We start from the raw sequence: 21,464 nt of genomic DNA on the forward strand, positions 1-21,464 counted from the left end.
TAATTTTTAGTTAAAAATTGAAAAACAAAATCTGTACAAAGCAATTAACAACACATGTTTAGCTTCAGAATACTAGCCAATTAAAGAAATGATATTTCTGAATAGTTCTTTCGCTATTTGCAATATTCATTTACCAGTACCCTTAAAACTAAAGAAAAAAGGTACCAGTATTTTACTAACAATGTCAAATTAGTGTAACTGAAAATACTGAGATTAGGACGCATGTTTATATGACATCTTTTGCTCAGAATGTCTTCGGAAATAAGCTCCGTAAGTGACTGTAAATCCTCGTGAATCACTCTGTATAGTCTACTGTAATTTAACTGTCTTAACTATGAACACTTTAACAAGAACAGCTAATGCAACATACCTATGCTGTCAAATCCAACAAAGGCATAAAAACAAGTTGCTGCTCCTGCTATTACTCCAGAGAAACCAAAGGGAAGGAAGCCCTTCCCTGCCGTCCAGTTTTCAATATGGGCATAATAAAAACCACCACAAATAACGAGAATCATCACACTTAAGTTGATAATAGTGAAGAGACTGTTGAATATGGCTGATCCTTTCACTCCCACACCAAGAAGACAAGAATAGACAAGGCAAACTGCAAATGCAAGGAAGTCAGGGTAGCGGCCCAACAATTGCTCATGCATTTCACCGACAGTTGAAATAGTGGCGTTGCTGATTGCAAACCCCACGAGTGAATCCACATATCCACTCCATGCACGAGCCACTGATGCTGCCCCTGAAATGTACACAAGGAAAAATTGCATTAGGCTACATATATTAAATATCACATGCATCGCATCGAATGAAAGAATGTATGAGTTGATCCAAAAAAAAGTGTAATCGAAACAGTTTGATAATATTTTTTATGCTCGACCATGCCGAAATGTAGTAATTATACACCTGGTAGCAGCCCTTTAATGGACCTCATTAAAGTACACCTATTCATTAAAGTTCAGGTGTTCCACCAATCAGAAAATACCATTGTAGCAATATGAAAGCGCAAGTATTGATTATTCTCGGATATGCAATTGAAAGACAACAATAAATCAATGAATCACCTATATTTGAAATAAAGTCAGTTCTCTTACTATAATAATTAGCGTTAATTGTAAATAATATTCAAATAAATTCCATTTGTCATCTCGTTTTTCAATGTCTAATTCAGTTTCAAGGTTATATCAAGATTAATGTTTATTTTACTCTCTAGATTATATCAAGGTCAGTGTCGACATTTGTTTCTCGGAAAAAATCAATACTTTCGCGTCTGCGCACATCTCACAATTTACGAGGTATTGCACAAGGTCAGTTCCGCTCCTCAGTCAGATAAGAATAACATGAATACTTATGAATAATTTCAAGTTAGAAATATGGTCGAGCATAAAAAGTCGCATGAAACTTGACTATAATGGTAATTAAGACGCTCGTATGAAAATTATGAAACTCGCGCTCGTTTCATAAACATACTCGCATCTTAATTACTACCATTATAGACTCGTTGCGTAATGTACTATTACACAACAAAATATCTATAGTACAACAGTGTGTTCTATATGCCTTCCGCTAATGTTTATGGCATCACTGATTTATAATAACTGCTTTTGTGTTAATATTATAAAAATACCCGGCTGACTAGTTTCGAGGTAGTGTCCCTCATTGTCCGAAGCCAAGTGAGATCTAGCACTATCTTCTGGTTTCCTGTTGTGGTGGGGTGTGTGCATGATTGTGTCGAAAAAAGTGTGTGTTTTGAAATTCAGTTCAGTGTTCAGGATGTGCTGTGAGCAGTGGTGATTCCTCCATGAAAGATATGAGGATGATCCTACAGTTTAATTTCGTGCTTCTGAGGATAGAAAACATTTTAATTACAGATTTTGATTTTCATTGCGTCCTGACATAATAATTTCCTTCACGCTTTCACTTTCTGTGGTGAGTTGTTGCCACTGCACAGCTCAGAAATAATTTCCGAGGAACCATCCAAATATCTTACAGCAAACTGTTTTTTCTAGCTGTGAAGTTAGGGGACAGGGGAGAGTGCGGAGGTAGGGGCATGGCTTGAGTTTAACTGCGTTTGAGGATATAACCACTTATCCTAATACTACGACCCTTCTTTCTGGGTGATGGTGACTCTGTCAGAGACTACAATAAGAATTTTCAAGTACCCTTCTAAGCCTTCTTAAATGCATTGGTCTATTTTAAAAGAATAGAATAAACGAAATAATAAATAATTTAAAATTATATAATATAAAAAAATAAAATGAATAAAAAACAAAATTACATAAAGATAAATAAAATAAGCTATAATAAATACAAGAATTAATAGGACTTTTAGATGACAGGACAGCCGAAAGAATATCTGAAGTTGTATTTGATTATTTAGAATGATTTAAATATAGAAGAAATTAATTGCGCAAATGTACAACGGAGTATTGGTAAATATCGGGCAGTACTACAATGGCTTAGGAGCCATCTTCGCAACTAAAAGGGGAGGAGAATCGAACTTCATTACAAATAAATTGCCAGTTCCAGAATGGTGAGTCAAAGACTAACATAGGCCTACTTGTATTATTAATACTATTATTATTACTAATATTATATTATTATTAATATTAGTATCTGTCTCGGTCCTCAGTCGTCAATCTCATATCCTATATACATAAAATATCATCAGTCGCCATTGGCTGTGAGTGTGTGAGTTTTGTATGTTTGTAAATTTCATATTGTTCTAAAGTGTCCATCCTAATGACCATAGCATCACAATGCTCCCTTGTTATGTTTTGTAGAACTGTTTTGCTGTTATCACGAAGATCGTCGTGTGGAATGGGTATGAAACACTGTTTTTTCAGTATCTCTCACAAAACGCATAACACAAAGACAAGTCAGGACTTCGTGCAGAACATGAAAAGTCTAAGTGTAGATCCCCATTCTCGTGACCAGTGTAGACAGTTTCTCGATCTTGTTGAAACACTTGCCCATAACAGGATCGGTTAGCTCACAAAATGTTTTCAAATCCCCCTGAAAACATTCAATAACTTGATCTCTGTGCATTTGTTTAGTGGCGATAGTACTGTTTCCATTTTCATTTACATTGAAATGTGAACCAATGATGCCGTGACAAGACACAGTGACCCACACTGTTACTTTCTCCCGATGTAATGTGCATACTCATCTGTTTTTTTCCCAACCGAGGAAACAACAGTTCTCCTTATTGACATGTCCACTGATTATCATATGGCATTCGTCAGACCACCATCAATTTCGGAGATAAATTTAGGTTTTTTTTTCTTTTGGACTATTCTGTTTATACCTATAAATCAAATAATGAGTACAACTGACAGACGATGTCTATAATAATAAATTTTACCATGAAAAGCACAAAAAATTTAATATTGAAAAGTATTTGGTATTTATACATTAAAAAAATTATTGATAAAATAAACAAAAACTAACTATTAGAAAGTATGTACCCAACCAAATTATTTCTTCCTATAATTTATAGGTATAGTCATAATGAAATTTTCATAAAAATTGCATATGGAATATCTAATTGGGTTTCAAGGAGTTAGATAAACTTGTGATCTTTCTTCTCTTTTGCTTATGGTATACATGAATCTCATTCTTGAAATACAGACAGAGAGTCATCATGCTGCAATACAAGTCAATAGAAATGTATGTCTAGATATATTAAGCTTCACTGACAATCGCATTATTATTGCCAAATCGGAGATATGTAGTGAGATATTTATAATTTGCAACAAATTACTTCAGAGTTTAATATGAAAATATCTACTAACAAAATGAAAGTGATGGATCTTTAGTAGAAGAACAAAGTCCATTTAAAATTATCATAGAAAATACATTAATTGAATGTGTAAAGTCATTCAGTTGAACTATAATGTGTCATATTACTCGTATTAATGATAGCGATATTTCAATCAGAATTTCAAAACTCATCAAAGTTACGGGTATAGTAATTGGTACTGTAGGCCCTATTTAAACCTCTCAAATACAGAAATACACAAGGTTTCGTGCCTGTGAAATACTTGAACGACCAATAGGCTACTGGCATACGGTAATGAGGGATGGACTCTAAGGAAGTTGAATGATTGAAGACTGATGGTGGCCAAGATGAGATCCATGAGGTGGACTGTAGAATGTTCATTATTGAACATCTAAGAAATAAAAACATTCTGAAAGAATTAAAAATTGAGCCCATTGTGTAATACATAAATGGAAGGAATGTGATGAGAGAATGGATCCCCGGATTCTCTTAAAAAATAACATGCTACAGATCTACATTTCAAGAGAACTTAGAAATTTGGGATCCAGAAATTGTTGATGACTACTTTAAATATCGAATTTTACACGAAGGAAAATTTACAAGTTATAATATTGAAATTTCAAATAGTTACAGCAAGGATTCATTTTATTTCCGACCATCTTCTTACTGATAATGAGAAATATGCTGGGTGTCAGAAAGAGAGGGATACCTACGAAACATTGAAACATGAAAGATAGTTTAGAAGATCTTGATTTTGCTGATGATATATATTTTCTTGGCCACCCTACCCCATTATCTCCTGGCTTAGTTGACTTATAAGTAATGCCATATTTGTGTCACACAATCAGTCTTCGAACAGTTAGCTAAACAATAACAACATATATTTTCTGTCACTATGAAAAAGAAATTACAAATTTTAACAGATGAAGCGAATTGATTGCTGTATTAAACATTATATAAATAAAACAAAAGAAACATGAATAAATGCACAAATACAAGAAACATTTTTATTCCTATCCATTTTTGAAAATTTAAATTTAAAAGCATACCAACTAAGTAATGACAGTTATGAAAGATAATCCACTTGCATGTTATTTTTCGTCCTTTCACTGTTTCCTACTTATGAGTCATAATATAAATCACTGTAACATGGACCATCTTAGACAAAAAAAATGACTGGCTGGCACATGTCAAATTCTGTTCGGAACACTCCGGTTGATTTCGTGAGAGCTTAGGTTTACACGTGAACGAGTTTCTTATACAAGACTCCGCTCTTTTCTTACCTTGTCTTGTTTGTTTGTTTGTTGCTTTTCTATCAGTTTATAGATCAAGTGTTATAAAAAATCTATAACAGTGATATATTTAAGGAGTAAATTAGATGCAAAATAAACATCCATTCCCTATTTTGCAATTCATTTTTAATTTTCAGAGAAATCTATATTGTATCTTAAAAGTATTTATTTCAGTCACTGACTTCACACATATGTTTAAGGTGCTACACCTTTACATTACGTATTTAAAGACGTATGAACGTTTTCGTTGGTCTACGCCAACATCATCAGATACGAAGTACATTTCAGCAATATCAGTGCTCTCTACATAATATCTACAAATACAAAACATATTTAGTGGCATGCAAAATGAGACATATTAAAAACCAACATTGCAATGATATACATTAACATTCTATATGACTGCCTTGATTGTCACTTACTTAAAATACACGTATAGATTACAAAAAATATTGATTTACATACATATATATATATATATATATATATATATATATATATATATATATATATATATATAAATGCAAGTCTTCACATATGAGATAATAAAATGACATGATTTAAAAGTGATAAAAATAATAAAATATAAAACTAAGATAAAAAGTATTATGAATGTGAAGAGTTGCAAAATTACATTAATTACATTTATTATATTCTTATTTGTTTCACAATAATATATATATTTCCACCATTCAGAAACGTATGTATCATGGTTTGTGTCACGTAATTATTTGAATGTTTTTCAAGTTTATATGGTTTTATTATAAATGCCAATGTATTATACGTTGGGTTGTTTGATGTTGATTAATGATGTATATTTGATTTTGTCGCTAATGCTGTTCCTCCAATATGGCAATGTATTGTCGGTATCCAATACTGTAATTGTAATGAACGTGTGGTATGGCGCAAGTCAAGTATCAGAATTAATCAGTGTAGACGTGCCTTCTTAGATGTTGTTTTTTGTAATCTATACGTGTATTTTAAGTAAGTGACAATCAAGGCAGTCATATAGAATGTCAATGTGTATCACAGCAATGTTGGTTTTTAATATGCATGCCACTAAATATGTTTTGTATTTGTAGATATTATGTAGAGAGCACTGATATTGCTGAAATGTACTTCGTATCTGATGATGTTGGCGTAGACCAACGAAAACGTTCATACGTCTTTAAATACGTAATGTAAAGGTGTAGCACCTTAAACATATGCTGTGAAGTCAGTGACTGAAATAAATACTTTTAAGATCCTTTCCCTAGTTGCGTGAACCAGTTGCTGCCCGAAGTGGGCTTACAGAAATTCACACTACAATAATTTTTTATATCTAAAGCTGTACATTGTCTTCATCCATTATATTTAAATACCGGTATGCAGTGTATTTGTTGTCTGAATTCAGATGCTTCATCACTTTATCTACGAACTCTTGAAGGTCCATGTGTACATCTTTCCTTCCTGTCGATCGTATTCATTCTGCTTAAACTTTTTCCTTAAAATCTTTGACCCTGGGGAGTCATGTAGGAATAAAATATAAATAGAATCTCAGAGTAAATTTATATCTTCAATCACTGTCTGTCTTTATTGAAGTGGATAGTGACTTCAGAGACATTTGTGTGTATGTTTCGATGCATCAGATGAGAATTTATCTTAAGTTAAACGTGTTTCGTTTAATTTTTCCGACATTTGAAACCATTTTGAGACCATGAGAGAAAAACTTAAACATCGTTCTGTGCAGGCTGCAGTGCAAGCTTTCGGGTCCCTCCTCTGTACAAGGTTAAAAAAAAGTCGTAAAGAGGGGAAGTTTTTTTTTCTTATCAACAAGACATATTGGTAGTCAGTAGAAAAACTCTAACAAAGTCGCTGTAGTTCTGTGATTATGGAGGAATGTGCATTTCTTAAGAGGAAAAGCAAACTGAATTCAGAGAGAGAATTTTCGAGGATGGAAGTCATGTAGGAATAAAGTATAAATAGAACTTCACAATAAATTTATTTCTTCAATCACTGTTTGTCTTCATTGAAATGGATAAAGGACTATTCTGTGTGTATGTTTCGATGCATCAGATGAGAATTTAGCTTAACTCCTTCAGACCTGAATGTATATTAAAAAAAAATTGAAAAAAAAAAAAACTGGTCACATAATCATTCTGGGGATCCAAAATTCCCAAATCAAGTCTTCACAGAAAATCAAAATTTGGGGACAATTTTGACCCCTGGGTCCCCAAAATTTTAAATTTTATTTTTAATTCAGGTATAGAAATGTTTCAAAAATAATATTCTCCATTTCTATCACATTGAATTTTTCAAAATATTTAAAACTATCGAAGACTTCCAAAAAAGAAAAAAAGAAGAAAAAAAAAGAAACAATGTACACTATAATGTACATCAGGCCTGAAAGGGTGAAGTTAAACGTGTTTCGTTTAATGAAGGAATTTTTCCAGCATTTGAGACCATGAGAGAAAACTTGAACATCATTCTCACCTACAGTAAATCTATTGTCTTATGATAATTTACGAATATGTTGGTTCTTACCTATCATATGTTCTAGTATAATATTCCAACCAATTACAAACGCCCAGAACTCCCCAACACTGATATAAGTATAGACATATGCAGAGCCAGCTTTTGGAATACGGGTTCCAAATTCAGCATAGCAGAGGGCAGCAAGTAGGGATGTCATTCCAGCCAGAAGAAAAGACAGAACAATTCCAGGACCTGCAATCTCTTTTGCCACAGTTCCCGTAAGGACATAGATTCCAGCACCGACCATATGACCCACTCCTAGAATAAAAAAAAACAACACAATAAAACATACACCATTTAAAAGACTCAACATAATAATAAAATAAAACCGTCACTTTTAGAAAGATTTCACTTCTATTTCAAATAAAATTAAATTAGTTTTGTGTTAAAATTAACCTCTCGATTATAAATACAATATAGGCCTCCCAGCTTAACGTAAGTACCAGTAATTAAACTTTTGTTAGTTAAAAAAAAAATGAAAAATCAGCTACATATATTTTGAAACATACCGGTAACTGTAACAGACTAAAACATCTATGTAATTAACGAACTATCATGTTAGGATGTAACATACTTATGAGATCACTTTCCTATCACCTATAATAATAATAATAATAATAATAATAATAATAATAATAATAATAATAATAATAATAATAATAATAAAACAGTAATAATATTAACAACAATAAAGATGGCAACGACGACGATAATAATAATGATAATAATAAGTTAATTAACAAATAGTATTTTAATAATAATTAATAAATTCAACCTATAATTTATATTGTGAAAATTATATTTCAGTATGTACTGGAAACAATCAAACTAAGTGGAAATCAATTACTCAAGATGTTCGTCAAGGTTGTAGCCTATCTCCATTACTATTTACTATATATATATGAATCATATGATTAGAAACTGGACAAGAACAAAACATGGTAATTTGAACATCAATATAAATTTAAAGTTAAATATATTACTGTTTGCAGATGATGTAATATTATTAGCAGATTCTGAAAATGGCCTCCAACGTTCTGTTTTCCAATTACAACTCATTTCTGAGGAATATGGGATGGAAATTTCAGTTAATAAAACTAAAGTAATGGGATTCATCGGAAAAAATAATATCCGCAGCAAAATTAACATTTATAATAAACCTGTAGAACAGGTCTCATGTTTTACATATTTGGGTTATCATTTGAGCTATGAAGAAGAAAAAGATATTTCTACAAAACGGAATCACTTTAACTATGCAATGAATACCATTAATAATATTTTTAAACCTTCTCTTGTTCAAAAGCATAGGCCTACAAGAATTAAAGCCTATAAAACATTGGCGAGACCTGTTCTCATGTATGGAAGAGAAGCTTGGACCATACGTACATCTGATGAACACTGAATCACTGCCAATGAAATGAAGTTTTTGAGAACTGGCTATACTAGATTAGATAAAAAAATAGGATGTTTTGAAAGAATTAAATATTGACCCAATTTTAGAGAAAATTCAAAATTATATACAGAAATGGAAATCTCATATATCCATGATGCCTAGAATAAGGGTACCACGCCAAGCACTAAATTACCACCCTTTAGGAACAAGATCTTTGGGCTGTTCACTGAAACGATGGAGTGAGACCGTAACAGGCCACCAGGCTTAATACGTGATAGGAAGAAGAAGAAGAAGAAGAAGAAGAAGAAGAAGAAGAACAAGAAGAAGAAGAAGTATTTTTGTGTGCAGCTAACCTGTGCAGTTTGCTTATTTTATCAAAAGCATTACGTTCCCTAAATACACATTGGACGAAAGAGGCAGTAGAAACAGGTACTATACGACAGCAATTCTTGAGTGCTGGGCGACATCAGTGAATGTTATAATTAAGAACAGATGTTCGTATACGGCAAACTACAAACACTGACCACATACCTCATTTAATACAACTGATGTGTTATAACTAGATTGTAGAGCTCACTGTTAGTGCACTCGCATTAGACAGTACTCAATTCTAATCTATCAGTCATTTTTGCTCAAGATATACAGTACTACTGCAAGTAATATGTGTATATACTATGAAATTTAATTTTTAAAAGTCAGAAGAAAACGTTAACCAAGGAGACATTCTCCAGAAAGTGATTGTATCCAAAGTCTTAAGCGTTCAATTATAGAGACTGGCAGAATGAACTCCCCGATTAGAAACATAAATAACAAGAACAACATAGATCCTATTCAAAATTTTGTTTTATCATCTTACAGAGGAATATTTGCCATTTTGACATCACTTTGTTTGAAAATAATATTACCCTCATGAGCTATACACTCCTCAAACAGTGACTGTGCGTCCTTCTTCCTCAAAAAGTCATAGCTCTGTTATTCCAAGTTGTGCAACAGGACACCCAAACAGTAACACGCTCCCTGTGGAAAGGTCGAGGGTTTTCTGGGGACCAGTATGGAATGTTTTGTTTGTTGACGCAGTTCGACAAATGAAAATGAGAAAATGAGCTTAGTCATTACTGAGCACAACAGCATTGCCTGGAACATTTTCCAAAATGGTCTGCAAGCATCTTGGTGGTTAAGCCAGCCACATTGCCGAAGTTCCTGAACCACCATAACTTTGCAGGTATGGAACTTGAGATCTAGGTATAAGATTCGTCTGACACTCCGATCAGATATTCCCAATACCAGAGAGTGTTTAATGGCTGAACGTCGTGGAGATGTGGTAACAGTATGCCTCACTATTGCAATATTCTCGGGAGCCCAAACATTGCGACATCTACCGAACGACTTCTGTTTGAAAGTTGAACCTTTTGTCTGTCATTTCTCACCTATATCAGTAGGGTTTTTTAATCAGAAATTCTTTCGTATCGACCTAGTGTTGCAATTACAGTCGTCATTTTTTAAAATAGCTCAACAACAAACGCACGATGTTCACCTGATGGTAACTGAAATGGCATGGCTTGTGCTGCTCAAAGATATATGCCACTCAAGCACGACTATCAAGAAATCTGTATGGCGGCCAATTCAAACCGGGGAGATCATTCTGCCGGATCCTGTATTTTATTTAACGCATGGTATGCTTAAATCTTTCGCTTGTCAACATTATGTTTTGCTATTTGAATTCTATTCAAAACAAGTTGAATATATATTTCAGTAAAAATAATTTTCTAGGAAGGACACTTTCCAAGAGGAAGGAACAGGCCATCAGGCCTAAACCTTGATGATGATGATGATGATTATTTTCTACTTCAATGTAGTCTATAACTTTCTGTTACATTACAGTCCTTCACTTTTACTTTTGTGTGAGTGCAGTCAAAAGCTACTATCAAAAACCGTCGCCTAAATTTGTGAAAAATCTACAATCTGTATAATTAGCACATCATTAGCTCAATAGCTTTCCACATTGGAGAACCAGGTTCAGGTCCTCTTGAAACCCAGCACTGATGGATGCTTATGGCATCATCATCATCATCATCATCATCATCATCATCATCATCATCATCATCATCGACATGCAAGTATTAGGGCTCACTGGCCTGTTACAGTCTCATTATGATATTTGGGACAGAGATTCGGTCTTCTCTGCTAGCATTTCACAATTTCTTGATTAATAATAATAATAATAATAATAATAATAATAACATTAATACTTATTTTCTGGTGTTCCATAATCTACTTCTGTGTTTCTTCATGAGCAGCAATATCAAATCTGCAATTTTCGCGTATTATCCGTAGAGGAGGGAGGTTGGTTCAATTATAAAAAATCAAACTAGCTACCGTACTAATAGAAATAATAATTCCATAATTTTCATATCCCCATAACTGAAGTTATCAGGTATCATGAAGATCATTTTCCTTTGAGAGAGTGGTTTAAAGCATGGATATCAATGAGTCTTTGTTACCAGTGATCATTTTCAAAAAAATAGTTGTAAATCTGCAATATCTGCATTAGTCTTTGCTACATTTGTGGTTGTTATCTACTGTAAATAAAAGTACATTTTTTTTACTTACAAGTAAAATTGTGTGTGTTCGTTTGTTCGCACCTATATATATCAACAAGTACATGTAAATTACGTACCATATCTTATAAGAAAAGTTAGAAGTGGAAACTGGAAATGTACTGTGAAGTGAGGAAAATTGGGCAATAAAACAAAAAAATAACTAAACCATGTAAACCAGCTCTATTTGTAACTTGAAATAATAAAAAATAACACTTAAGAAATGGAGAAAGGTTAATGAAGTTTAAAAGTTAATTCAGTGAATGTGATATCATAGTTTAAATTTTCCTTGTTTTATGGCCAAGTTTACTCCAGCAGTCAAGTTTATCCTAGTTTACCATATGGAAAATAATTAATTTCAGAGGAAACAGGGAGAGAGTGCGGCACACGATATATTATCCCATACAGTTTTCTCTAAAAATTCTTGCCACCGCTGAAGCAAAAACTGAAATGATGCCGTTACATATACCAGTAATCAGTGCAAAATTGGTAAAATTTAAGGTACTGGAGCCATGAAATTTGCCCGGGTAGAGATGAGTCCAGGAAGTGTCTCTCTTCCAAGATAGTTAGTGATTAGAAGTTGTGCACCACCATCTCCCCTAGTATATAGTCCCGAGGTATAAATTTTACAAGAAAATTTCTGACCCCGCCGGGAATCGAACCCAGGCTGGCTAGTCTGGAGACAGACACGCTACCACAGAGCTAACTCGGCGGACTGTACTACAGAAAGTATTGATGTGTATATAGGTCCTTCGGACGTCCATAATGATACAGATGAAGATAGTGCGGATGAAGATATAGGAGGAACATTCAGCAACTTGAATTCACATCAGCTTTGTGCTGATGGAGAATTAGTGTTTCAGTCTCAACATGAGATTTTGAGAATTTCTGATACCAGTCAACTTCCAATAGCATGCAATGTGCATTCAGATTAAGCTGTAATGACTACTGAGACATAGAATATAAGCGGAATTAGTCAACGTAGTAAGAAGAAGATGTTCGCGATGAGGGGATAATTCCTTATTTTGGACGTCATAGCCTAAAGCAGTGCATTAGGGGAAACCCAATACGATTTGGCTATAAAGTCTGGTGTATCAATTTAAAACTTTGTTATTTGGTTGATTTTGAAATTTACCAGGGTGCTAAAGGTCAACATACCAATTACAAAGCAGAGTATGGCCTTGGAGGTGGAGTATTACTGCAGTTTGTGGACACCCTATCTAAAGACAATGAAAAGAAACATACTTCCCCATCACATTCTTGCTGAGAATTATTTTACATCTTTGAAACAGTGAACGCATTTACAGAAATGGGAGTGGGACTAATAGGTACCATAAGGGGAAATAGAATTGACTACTGAGACATATACGCTTAGTCATGTCACTGACATGAAGAAAAAATACAGAAGCTCATATGACGTATGTACAGATTTGAGTACGCCCTTGGTAATTTGTTGATGGAATGACAACTCCGTTGTTACCATGGTGTCTAATTGTGAAGGCATAGAACACTTGCAAATGCATCTCGCTATTCAGCTTCTCAAAACAAGATAGTGCAGATTTCACAACTTTTTAGGTAAAAACTTACAATTCAAATATGGGTGGCACAGATATAAAGGATGAAAACGTATCCAGCTATAGAACCAGCGTCCATTCAAAGAAATGGTGGTGGCCTACTTTCATCTGGATTCTGAATGTATCACTGCAGCATGCTTGGCACCTTCACAGAAGATCCACTAGAGCCACTGGCTCTCATACACCACTAGACCTATTGGAATTCCGAAGGAACATATCTATTGAAATACTGCAGAGATTCGGCCATCCAAGAAGTAAAACTGGTCCTGTGAAGACACCTATGACCAGCAGGGTTTTCTTAGGTTCTCGATTCGACAATGTGAGTCACTACATTTCATCTCAGAATAGGAGGACAAGGTGCGCTACGTGCAACCTACGACAATGAAGAAATGCGCAAAATGTGAAGTTGTCCGCCATGAAAAATGCTTTCTTGCTTTTCATGTAAAATGAACTGTTTTAAAAGAGTGACTGACCACCTCTGTGGTGTAGGGGTCAGCATGCTAGTCTCTTACGCAGAGGGTCCGGATTCGATTCCCGGTTGGGTTGAATTTTCTGGTTGAGGTTTTTCAGGGTTTTCCCTCAACCATAAGGCAAATGCCAGGAAATTCGGGGCCACAACATCCCTGAATATCACCGGCCTCATTCATCACCGAAATCATATTCATAACAAATCAGTAATACATATACAGTCGCCATCTAGTTCACAACAATAGAACCAGTCTCAACAATAGTACACAGGCCTTTGGATTTCACAGTGAAGATTAACTCGCGATATGACCAAAGATGTTAAAGCGAGTATAAATAACAGTGAGGAAAAAAAAAGAGTGACTGGATTCTAAATATTTTCATGAATTTTGTGCTAGAGTGTAGTCTCTCTTTTGGCACTATTTGTACATCCTTTACTGAATTTGAATATGATGTTAGAGTTAATTCTTAAAATAACCTTGATTGACAATTATTTGTGATTTAATTTATAAAATTATAGATACAAGTCATAAATGTTACATTATATGTCATTTCAAAATGTTCTATGACCTGCTGTAATTTAAAGCAATATTGATATCGTATGTGCTTAGTGTTGCGTTTTCGCACCAGGCCTATACAGAGTAATAAAGGGCACAAATAAAATTTCATTCATAGAAGGTTACTCCTTGGATATATATGTACAGAGGGTGCCAAAAAAATATATACACTCTTTCAATGACTACAACGTTAAGAATTATTATGATACAGAAAAGTTTCAAAGTTTAAAATAATGTGAACCAATATAGAAATCAGTCATTTATTGAAAGTGTTCAAAGTGTTGGCCATTGTGGTCCAGGCACAGCTAATAATGCTGACCGATGGAATCCAAAACATTCCTAATCATTTCGATTGGTATTTGGGCACATTCTCTTTCAATGGCTGCTCTCAACTCATCGATTGTAGCTGGTTTTGTGCTATAAACATTGTGCTTGACATCTCCCTACAGAAAAAAATCCATCGGGAGTCAAATCCGGTAAGCGAGGGGAGTACTCGGTACTACCTCTTCATTCTATCCATCTCTTCTTCAGGTGGCCGTTAAGATAGGCCCTCACATCGCGTGGTAGTGGGGAGGTCCTTCATCCTGCTGGAAGTACCATTCTTCATTCCTAAACATCTCTTCAATGCATGGCATGGTGGATTCCTTTAGCAAGTTGAGGTAAATTGCACCAGTCACGGTGCTATAAAAAAAGAAAGGTCCAATTAAACCAAATGCTGACAAACCACACCACACTGTAACTCCTGGTAAGTTCACATGGTGTTCCACTGTCACATGAGGATTGTTAGATGCCCAGTAGGTGCAATTGTGACGATTAATTGAGCCATTTAACTTAAACGTGGCCTCATCACTACACAATCTTGTAAGGAAATTGATTGTCCTACGCACATTTTGCTTGGTACCACTCACAAAATTCAATTCTCCGGTCATGATCATCTTCATTGAGAGCGTGGACTAATCTAGGAATAAAACTTTTCCATTGAGCATGCTTCAAAATGCGATGGACACTCGATTTTGAAAGTCCTGTCTCATGAGCTGCTTGCCGAACAGATTTTCTAGGAGATTGCTGAAACCTTTTGATGACTTCTCTTTCTCTTGTGGGGCTGGTGGATGTTCGTGTCTTCCGGAATTGTTCTTATGGACATTCTAAACAGTTCCTTCATCTTCAAACTTATCTCGCAAATGAGCAATTGTGAGTCGCATTGGTGCATCTCGTTGAAACTCCATTCTACCGTCTTTGCACTTCACTTATGTTCTCAGTCTTCCAGTAGCACTTTAGAATGAATTTTCTTTCCTCAAAGTTTAGTCTTACTTCAGCCATTATTTTAAGCGGTGACACTTGAAAAAATATTAAAAAGTGAGTTAGTTATGAGCTATTAAAGAGTGTATACATTTTTTGGCACCCTGTGTGTGTGTGTGTATATATATATATATATATATATATATATATATATATATATATATATATAAACTATAATTAGTAAAATTATGAAAATATTCAACAAAAAAAGTTATGGGCATAAATGGGTTGTTTAGTGTCTAGGGTGGAGTGTCATTCCTTTGTCAACCATGAGTTTACATATCGTGTAGATTGGATTTATTTACTGGAGGTCCCACACGTCTTATAAGGGTAAATCATGCTCGTTTTATACGTAAAGAGATGCGTTATCGGGGTGACTAACATGTCCATTGTGGAAAACTCTCTCTCTCTCTCACATTCGGCACTTGAGATTGCAACACTGTCTACAACTGATATTAGTTTTTTCATCATTGGTGAGATGTTCCGGAGCTGAGCCCCAGCTGAAATTAAGCCCTGCCAGTAATTAGGCTAATTATGACACTAAATGAGAAAAAGCAGTGGCTTTAAAGTAATTTGGTACAGTGTAAGTATACATTCTTGGAAATTTAAAAATCCATACTACTATATTTTCCCTATTGTTGTAAGATATCCTTTTAGTAAGACATTTATTATTTAATTTGGAAATCTTATCGGACAATATTTTTAACTCTCGGTTCTAACCTGGATTTTTGTACTATTATTTTGCGTCATTCTTATCCAAAGAGAGAAAGTTACTTTGTTTCAAGTTTCCTTCACTGACTTACTAGGTTGTGTTCATATTCTTTGTGACTCTGAGAAGTACGTATTGATTTTGTAACCTGTATTATCAGGGCAGATATGCAACCTAAAAATAAAGGCATTGGTTTACAGAGAATGTTACAAAACAACTTCAGTTGGTTGATACTGCAAATGACATTAATTGGCACCCTACTGCAGCCATTTAAACATAACTTTTAAAGATACAATCTAAGAGGAAATTGAATATATTTCCGCTGTTTCTACTTCAAAATGAGAGAAGATGTAACTTCTCATAGTTAGTAACTTGTTATTGTGAAATATTTCCTTTTCCTCAAACAAGCAAACAAACAAAACTTGTGGGTTTTAATTACTGTGTATTAATAATTTTAAATATGTAAAGTGAATTATCTCTGTCTAGTAATACTGCTTTTGTTCAGTAATCGAATCTGTGCTCCATTGCTGGGTTTGATTTATTCATTGGGTCTATTTGCTCCACTGCCCTCCCACTCTACAATTTTCCACATGTTTATTATATTGTCAGATATTGACTACCATATGAAACTGAGACCTACTATATTCATTAATAACAACAGATTCCTGGCGTCTGTTAAAAGTTCGGTAATATTCTGACATGGTTGTATGCAGCCTACTTTTTCAGCATTATACTGGTTCTTTATTTTGAGAATAACAAACAGAAAAGTTATAGAATGAATCTGTATCTCACCAACTCCTAAAAATGAAACAAATCAAACGGTCTAACCATGAAGATGAAGATGGTTGTGATGGTGGTGGTATAGTAACTATTTGTTAGAGTATAAAGTACTCCACTGTCGAAATAATCTAAGAATACCATCAAAATGACGAAGATAGGACGCCGAAAAAGACCAACTTAATCCTATGCTGCGTTCCCACAGGGCGTGAAACGCGTCAATTTAACTATCGTGGTTGCTCCAAGCTGGTTCTTTCTTGCTGGAAAGCGTGGTCTGTTCACACGGAAGGAACGAAGTAGTCAGTCGAGACGTGGTCATGGACGGGTTAGTTGCTGAAGGATGTGTGCTTAAGTGTTCAGTTTCAGCGAATGAAATCGTTCATTTCTTGCAGCAAAAAAAAAAAAAGAGAAGGAGATGATGGGTTAGCATAGACAGTGGACACTACAACGCAAAGCTTTAGAACAGCGGTGGCGAAAATGTAATCGTGCGCCGAGCCACTGTGTAACCTGCAACGTGCATAGCACCTATAGAGCAGTGACGTCGCCAGGATCAGAGCAGAGGGGGTGCAGATAGGGTGCGAGCTGTAAAATTGGGGTGCCAAGGTGTAAAAATGTGATACATAAAAAATCCAAAATGTCCTCTCATGCACTTTTGCGCATACTATACATTTGTTTATTAACATTAATATGTAACACCACCACCACCACCACCACCACCACCACCACCACCACTTACCTGGGAATGTGTGTTGAGTTTCCTAATGTAAAGCTATATGTCGATTACAATGGGCAGCGCCAAATTTGTCAATTAGATCCTCAATATCCAGCGCCTTTACGATATGCTCTACAGCGAGATCACTGAGACTTTCAAGGCCTGTTCTGTTCCCAAGTAAGTTTTAATGCGACGTAAACACGAAAATGCACGTTCACATCCCGCACTAGATAATGGTGTTACAATAGAAATTATGGAAAGTTTGTGAATTTCATGAAATGCCAATTTATACTTCTGAAGAATATTGACAAATTTTAAAATGTTTTCAGTAGTGACATCAAGTTCATTCTCATAATGTTCAATGGTTTTAGGGATTAGTTTCACTTCGGGTTCCACACCTTGTTCATCACATCCATAATGATGCATTAAGGGACGTAGTTTTTTGACATCCAAGAAATTCTTAGATCCGGGTTGCAAACACTTAATGCCTTTAATTATTGAGCTATGTTCAGAAAATCTGCATTCCAATTCATTAAAAATTTTATCAAGAATTGGTAGAAAGTCATCCGCATAGTAATCATCTTCTGACTCAAGTTTCTCCTTATGGTAATGCTGTATGTAACAGATTTTTCCAAGTGCTCAGGAAGATGGCGTGACCTTCCACGCCTGCTGTCTTGAATTCCATTTTCTTCTTTCAGTAAACAACCTTCTAGGCATATTTTTCTAAAATCCACCCTATAGTTTCGTAGAATCTTAAGGAGATCAATAGTGCTTTCAATCAAAGTGTACTCACTACCAATGTCACAATCTTTACTCCGTACAACATCAGACACAATTTTTATATCTTTCAACAATGTGGTAAATAAGCACAAATGAACTAAAAATTCCAGGTATATTGAATTAAATAACCCATAAGCCTCTTGTGATCTATTTCCTCTTCCTCTATCTTCCACTAGTCTGTGAAGCGTGACAATAATGACAGGCAATGTTTTCTTCGTAGCTTCGCAGGCTGCTGCTTGGCAAATCCACCTCGTCTTACTCAGAGCTTTCAGTTCTATAACAGATTTTCTCATTTCATGCTGAACATTAATAAAAAGGGAATGCATGGCTAATCCTGACATAAAAACATACAACTTCAAAGTGAAAACATACAAAGTGAAGTGGCGTCCAACAAGTTAGGCTAGCTGGTCTAAAATCTAAAAAGTGTTCATGAACTTTGTCATTTAAATAAAAACGAACGACGACAGATAACTTTCAGTTTTACTTACATCTTTAGTTTCGTCTACCATAATAGCAAAATAAATAGCGCTGTTTATTTGTTTATTACAACTTCAAGAGTAACATTAGCAACGACATTTAAGATTTCATCCTGAATTAATGGATGAGTATATTTAGCATTTTTTGGCCTTTCTTTTAGTTTGTCTTGTACAATGGGATTGTTTTTAGATATTAGCTATAGTAACTATAAGAAATTTCCGCGCTTTTCATTGTCTTGGGTTTCATTGTTGCCTCTCTGAGTGATAGTCTACCTTGTATAGTAGTAAACCTGAGAATTTCTATTATTTGTCCAACATACGATTTTCTCGCACCTTAATTGCGTGTGCTTCGCTTATCAAGATCCCAACTGATGTCTGTTGATCTCTTATTTTCATACGTCGGTATTCTTCCTATGCAGCACAACTTTGTTACGCGATTAAACATTTTCATGTTTTTTTTATATCTCTGCGTCGGCGGACAGTGCTTTTTTTTTCCAGCTTTTTTCCTCCCTTTGTTGTTAGGGACGACAACTACCACTCTCAGTCGAAAAAACGGCACGTGAAACAAAATGCAGCATCTTGAGAAATACTATTCAGATTGGAAACTTCTTTTCTCCTCCGGCTCCTTCCCAAATGTTTTTTTTCGGGTATTCACTTAACACGAACTGTTGAGGACCATCGGACACTGATTCAGCTATATCGAGAGAGAAGCCCTTTTCACTCTCATTAAGCGCGAGTACATCATACTCTATCGCTTTCACTTCACTTTCAGATTCTATTGTAACATCTTCATCTTCACTTACTTTTGTTTGTTTCTGCGTAATTTTTTAAAAGAAGTCCGAAATATTACGTTTTTGCCCGGTAGATACGAGGCGCATCCAGAAAGTAAGTTTCCCTATTTAAAAAAAACACATACTTCAGGAAAAAATTTATTGGCAATGTTTCAGCTATTTTTTAACATAGCCACCATCAGAATTGAGACACTTGTCGTATCGTGGGATCAACTTTTGTATTCCTCTGTCATAGAACTCTGCCGCCTGTGAATGGAACCAGCGTGCGACAGACGTCTTCACCTCTTATAGACCTGACAGAGCTGCCGATGAATTTCAATTGGCGCAATGCTTTGTGCAATAAAGAACTTTATCACCGACCGAACTTCGCAGGCGGTGGGGGGAGAAGGAATAAGAGCTTCCATTTCGGACCACTGCTGCCACGCTACTGGCACCAGGCGGGACCTGTCCGGCTGGCATATGATTGATACGTCATAGATCTGTTACGCATGCGCAATTGACACGGCTAATTACGTTTACTTTCAAGGGGAAAAAATCGGGAAACTTACTTTCTGGATGCGCCTCGTATTATATAACAGACTGTAGAATTTGCCTTTCTACAACCAAATCACTTAATCTCTTATAATTATGAACAAAATATTATTTAAATTAGTAACTCGTAAGAACACACTATGTTTGAAGTCAACTGTATACTGCACTATCGCACTGATGAAACATTTCCTCATAATTGCATTATTGTCGTGATACAAGCTCAGTTCGTAACACAGCTAATATGATGTCATATGAAAATTCAGATTCATTCAATCTTCCTGAAACTTCACAAATAGTCGTGTTGTTCTACGAAGATTATAGTCATGTTAAATATATTGAAAAATAATCAATATAACCTATAGGCTTACCAATAATGAGTCTGACATCGAAGAATGTTCATTGTCGAGTCGACTGCATTGCACCGATACATATTAATACTAACGACGTTCAAGCTGATGTAACGCTATTTAGTGATAGAGTAAAAGCAAGATTAACGTTGATTTGCGTTTAAATGTGAATCGTGTAAAATGTCAAATGTTATGTACAGTTTGAATGATGGCTAGGTTTTATTTCTCGCGTTTAATTAAATTTGTTTTACACTCTAAGAATATGTTTGTTTTTGTTCTTCAAAATAACTTATGCCTAGTATTTTTAAAAATGAATTGCCCAAATCAGGAAGTTTAAATGTCCTTTGGGGTGCGGAAAGGGGTGCTCCGATTTTTTATGGGGTGCTTGCGCACCCTTTCGCACCCCCATAGCGACGTCCCTGCTATGGAGGGAGGCGGATACCCGAAGGGGAAGTGATGACATAAACGGATTTTCATTTTCCTTACGTCAAGCACTTAAATATAATTTTATACAGTACAAGGCTACAAACTAATATTTAGTACGTGTAACGAAGATACAAATGAACAATAAATGGACAATATCACAACCTAAACTTAACTGTCTTCAGAATGTCTCTGCGACAAAGTTTCAAAATCAGGAATTATGTCACTTACTGCCACTCGTAGTTGATCACGAAGGTATTTGTTTGTCAGTCGTGATCGTGAAGATAATTTTTCACAAACGTAAGTTGTAGCGAACATGGCTTCAACAAAGCAAGCGAAAGAACGAAGCTTCGCATATTTATTTTTTGGCAAAGATTTGAAAAGTTCAACATTTGTCAAGTCCTTACATCTAGCTTTCATTTGACATCACATAGTAAATCAGT

The 21,464-nt window shown here is 35.1% G+C and overlaps 1 protein-coding gene across 1 annotated transcript in view; it reads right to left on the minus strand.

The window, feature by feature from the left end:
* Positions 1 to 21,464, minus strand: part of LOC138711782 (cationic amino acid transporter 4) — a 100,360-nt gene that overhangs the window by 34,874 nt on the left and 44,022 nt on the right. The window contains exons 3-4 of the mRNA XM_069842985.1: positions 7,600 to 7,848; positions 371 to 745 (exon numbers count right to left, since the gene is read on the minus strand). Coding sequence (XP_069699086.1) covers positions 371 to 745; positions 7,600 to 7,848 — 624 coding nt within the window. The remainder of the gene's footprint in view (positions 1 to 370; positions 746 to 7,599; positions 7,849 to 21,464) is intronic.

Source organism: Periplaneta americana, chromosome 13, assembly GCF_040183065.1.
Source record: "Periplaneta americana isolate PAMFEO1 chromosome 13, P.americana_PAMFEO1_priV1, whole genome shotgun sequence".
NCBI lineage: Eukaryota > Metazoa > Arthropoda > Insecta > Blattodea > Blattidae > Periplaneta > Periplaneta americana.